This window comes from Schistocerca cancellata, chromosome 2, assembly GCF_023864275.1.
Source record: "Schistocerca cancellata isolate TAMUIC-IGC-003103 chromosome 2, iqSchCanc2.1, whole genome shotgun sequence".
Classification (NCBI taxonomy): domain Eukaryota; kingdom Metazoa; phylum Arthropoda; class Insecta; order Orthoptera; family Acrididae; genus Schistocerca; species Schistocerca cancellata.
In genome coordinates, this window is record NC_064627.1 from 1,069,171,590 (window position 1) to 1,069,176,268 (window position 4,679).

Consider the following 4,679-nt stretch of genomic DNA (forward strand, 5'->3'; position numbering starts at 1 on the left):
TTACTTTTACTATAAAAAATATTGAGTTTTATTTGATGTTATGGTCAACATTAGTAAGGAAACATTGTTCTTTAAAAATTTTTTTGATTGGTTTTTTGAGAATCTGATGTGTCATATACGACACACTGGTACTGAAGGCAGACAATTATGGAATGAATGTATATGACTCCATATGTTATAATATAAATTTATTGGGCAAGTTAAATAAAGAAACTAATTTCATTGTACAATATCAAAGTGTTAATATTTTTAAATTACATTATTTTAACATCCACTGATTTTTCTTGGTGAGTTCAGTTCGTGTGAAAATCTCGAAAACAATTGCTACCCTTCATGAGGCACAAATGAAGCTTGCATTCTGTGCAGAAAACTCGTGCTCTTAAACTTTTACATCCTGGTCGCCTACAATGAAGAGTCTTTTCATCGTTGGTGACCTCTGGCATGTGAATAGCACTGCTCTTTCGTTTAGCATCACTCGGAATTGGTGCTGGAATACTTTTTCTTTTCAAGGAGCTGGGGGCGATATCAACTTCTTTATCTCCATCTGTAGATTCGTCATTAATATCAGATATATCATTTCCTGAATGGATAAGCCACTCTGATACGTCAATTTTAAATTGTAGGTAGTCCATCGTATTCTTCCTTCTTTTCTTCAGTGCATTACAGTCTCTCCTGTACTCTATCCAAGCTGCAGCACAAGCAAAATCAAAGAGATGCAGGATCATTCGCACTGTCCACTTTCTTGATCTTGCACTTTGTCTGTAAACAGCAATGATACGATCCAGCATGTCGACCCCACCCATATTTTCATTATATTTTTCGATAGCAAGAGGCCTGCTGATATTTACGTATTGTTTGTCTTGCTTTGACCAACGCCTGCACCGTCCCAGAGGCAATTTTCCTTCTGCGGATGAGGCAACAATTACAGATTTGTTGTCATACCATTTAATAACGGCAATTTGTCCATCACCACGAACAGACTGATCAGCTGCACCCCGACCTGCCTTTTTCATTTCTGTATCCGTCTGAAGATCGCTCAGACTTGGAACTTTACAAGACTGTATTGTCCCTGTAGCCTGACAGCCTCTGTCTGAGTGTGGACAGTCTAGGAGCTCAACCGACGTAAAGTATCGGTCCATATAAATTATAGACCCTTCAGGTAGCGTAGTTGCCAGTCTCATTACTACCTTTCCGCCAATGTTCAAGTAATCATAGCCTTCCAGTATACTGTCACCTTTCCCTTCATACATGAAAAAGTCAAGTGGTAATCCATCTGGAGATGTGGAAACGAAATTCTTGAGGCCAAACGGATTAGGCTTTCCACGAATGTATTGCCGCATCGTTGTCTTGCCCCAGAAAGGAATCATCTGCTCATCAATGGACACCTTCTGTGTCCTAGGATTTTGTAAACAGCCTGCTCTGACGGTGTTTAGCAAAGGACGAATTTTCCAATATTTATCTTTTGCTCTCACATCACTAGACACATCATTGTCTGTAACTAGTTTCAGTGCACTTCTGATTGCAAAAAACCGTTTCCTTGACATTTTCCCTGCTACATCAGTCACTCTCGTCCCGAAAGCCCAATACATATTTAATCTGGGGTAGCCAAGGCATGACATCTTGATTGAGATGCCAAAAATGTCATAATCTCTTCAGGAGTTGTATTTAGTGATTTCCCTGTGCGTGAAAAAGATGACTGATTGCTACAGGATGACAACAGCTCAAAAACACAGTAAGGAATATATTTAAGAAAATATTCTCTTGTCTCACAATGTTTCCCTTGCCAAACAGTTTCTTCAAATGCTGGTGCAGGTGGTAACGGCTCAAAGACGTCTGTATGGCGCCAAGGGGGAACATTTCTGGATTTCTATCTGCCAAACTGATCAGTCACAGTATCTGAGACAACTTCACACGAATCGTCATCACTTTCCACTTCTGGTGCTAAAACAGTATCTTCATTGCATTCTTCATCACTGGATAAACATTCAAGTTCTGAGATGTCTCCATCGAACTCCAGAGGTCTGTCCAACTCTTCAAGGATCTGTGCATCTGACACTGAAGAAGTCAAGAAAGGTTTAATTACTTTAAATGAAACAAAAACCTGTAATTATAATTACAGTATCAAACAATTAATGCAACGTTTGTAAAATAAGTCTAAGGATAACGATTGACTATTGCTCAATAATTTTTAGGACATGTTTTCTAGTGTACACAGAAATACACATTCAGTTCCAATGTGTCCTATCTGACACACGTGTACAAAGCCCTTTGTAGTACAGTGAAAAATATTATTTCGTTGTTTTAAAATGCTCACATACCGAGCAGTAGTGTTTGCCTCAAACATTATGCACGTTAAAGTAATACAAAATGTAAATAACTTTACATAAATGGGTACTTACAATATCTTGACATCATTTTGTCCGCCTTTTCACGCATGCACTCAGAAAACAAAGCTTACACTCGTCACTTTACGCGCCAGACCGCTGAAACTCGCGGGAATCCATGCTGACATCTCGCGGACGTCTGGGAAACTACTTAGACATGTGTCTCTGGCGTTACATTGAAGCTGTGGCTAAACAAAGTTCACCAATTTGGTGTGTCGTATACGACACGCGGGATCTGAGGAGGTTAAAAGAATTACTTCTGCTGTTGTCGGTGCTGTTTTTTGATTGGGTAACACTGCTATTGCTGAGAATGTTGCAGTTAGGGAAAGCTGAATGCTGAAATGGGTGAGGGGTTACTATGAAGCTGGTGTTGACTGTCTTGGTGCTGGATTAATTATTGCTTTTCCTGCTGGGTTATTTGTTGTTGGTGTTGCTGTTGTTGTTTGAGCTGTTATTTTCTCCTGCTGGATTATTGTTGTTGCTGTTGTTTGAGCTTTTATTGGAGTGTTTACTGCTGATATTCTTGTGATTGTTTCTGATTCATGAGAGCTCATTGCTGATTCTAGGGAATTATCTTCTGGTGCCATGAGTGATACTATTGGCGCAGGCATTGGTGTTGTGGTTGCTTTTCTGATGGAGTGTTAGATTTTGTTGTAGAATCTGCTGCAACTTATTGACTAATTTCAATGTTTTTAGTTGATACAGTGGCCGACGTTATATGTTTACTTGTGCACATAAATTCAATTATTTGATTAGTCTTACAGTAGAGGAGTTCTTTTCCACGAATATTTAAGTTCATGCTCCATCTTTTGAAGCATTGCTTATTCAAGAATCCCACACCAAGAAAGTTTATTTTCCTGTGTGCTTTACATAATTCACGAAACTGACTGTTTGCTCTGACAATTTCGCGGTTTACACGAGAAGACGGTATTATACCGTATCTGTGTAGTGTTCCTATAATAATTACACTTTCGTTGTTTACTGTATGCAGTGCATCCTTCAATCTGTTAACAGCACTGTTCAATTCATTGCCATAAACATAACTAGCACCACGAGTTGTAACATGACACTGGGTATCTGGTTTAGCGCTTTTGTCACAATTTAACTTCTTAACAATTTCATGCATGGGTGTCCCTGGTTTTAAGTTAGAAATGACATTTAAATTGTGATAATTTAGTGGAAAGTCAGTGAGTCGATGTCCATGGTTGTCACATAGACGCTTAGTTTGGCTGTTTTACGATGCACACTTAAAACCATGTGTTTATCTTCTGCTTTCTGCTGCAGACGTTTATGATTGACCATCCTCTGTGTCAAATTATAGAATACTACATTACTGCATAATGGAGATTTACACTGCTTAACCCTCTAGTACCCCTAGTTGCATATGTATAACCTAGGTTTTACATGGGTGTTACTGGTCTTTAGCCAGTTCTAGTTCACCAATGCCCACTGTTACACATTTGTACAAGCCATGCTGCGCATTTTGTGAGGAAAAATTGGAACTACTACAGAAATATTATCTATGAGCATGTTTGTAGCTTCTCAGGTGCTCCAGGGCAGAAGTTGGCCGGGCATCATTTCGTGCAAGGTATGTGGGATACTCTCTTTGAGTGGAGAATATGTTTTTAATCAGTATATATTAAATAGTTTCTCTTTATAAGTGCTAGTGAACCAATTCTTTGTATTCTTTTGGTTTTGCGTATTGAAACACCCCAGGAATATTGAAATGAACTCATGCCATGTATATGTAACAATGACCTTTTAGGTTTATGTTTATGAATGTTCATATTGTGACGTGTAGGCATTTTCTTTTAGTTCCAGTAACGATTGATGACATTCTTGAGATTCTAAATAATCCCAATGAGAATGATGTTTTTGAACTTGATGATGAGGATGATCATGATGAAAATGGTAGCATGTATCATGACAGCAGACAAACATCTACTTCAGAGGTGTTGCAAGAGTCAGCTGTTTTTGATTCAGTAAATCCTGAGGATGTTCCAGAAGATACAGAGTTGTCGTGGATCAATGGTGACTTTACTCCAACAATTCATCCATTTGTGCAGCTTCCAGAAGACAAACCTGAAGAAGTGTTGACCAACTTGCAGTACTTCAGATCTCTTGTGACACATGAAATACTGCCACTCATGTGTTCAACAAAATAGTATTTACAGTGCTCAGAAATTGGGTACAATTATTAACATTATCATAGCAGAGCTGGAGCTGATTTTAGGTATTTATTTGCGAATGGGCTTAGCTCAAATGCCTAGTGTGTGATGTTATTGGAAAAAACAC

At 38.6% G+C, this 4,679-nt stretch overlaps 1 protein-coding gene across 1 annotated transcript; it reads right to left on the minus strand.

The window, feature by feature from the left end:
- Positions 1-293: 293 nt before the first annotated feature.
- LOC126161065 (piggyBac transposable element-derived protein 3-like) lies at positions 294-1,589 on the minus strand. Its single transcript, XM_049916956.1, has one exon. The coding sequence runs from the start codon at positions 1,587-1,589 to the stop codon at positions 294-296; it is 1,296 nt and encodes a 431-aa protein (XP_049772913.1).
- Between the last annotated feature and the right edge of the window lie 3,090 nt (positions 1,590-4,679).

Excerpts from the sequence above, each read along its gene's own strand:
- LOC126161065 (XM_049916956.1), bottom strand. The coding sequence starts at position 1,589 with ATGTATTGGGCTTTCGGGACGAGAGTGACTGATGTAGCAGGGAAAATG.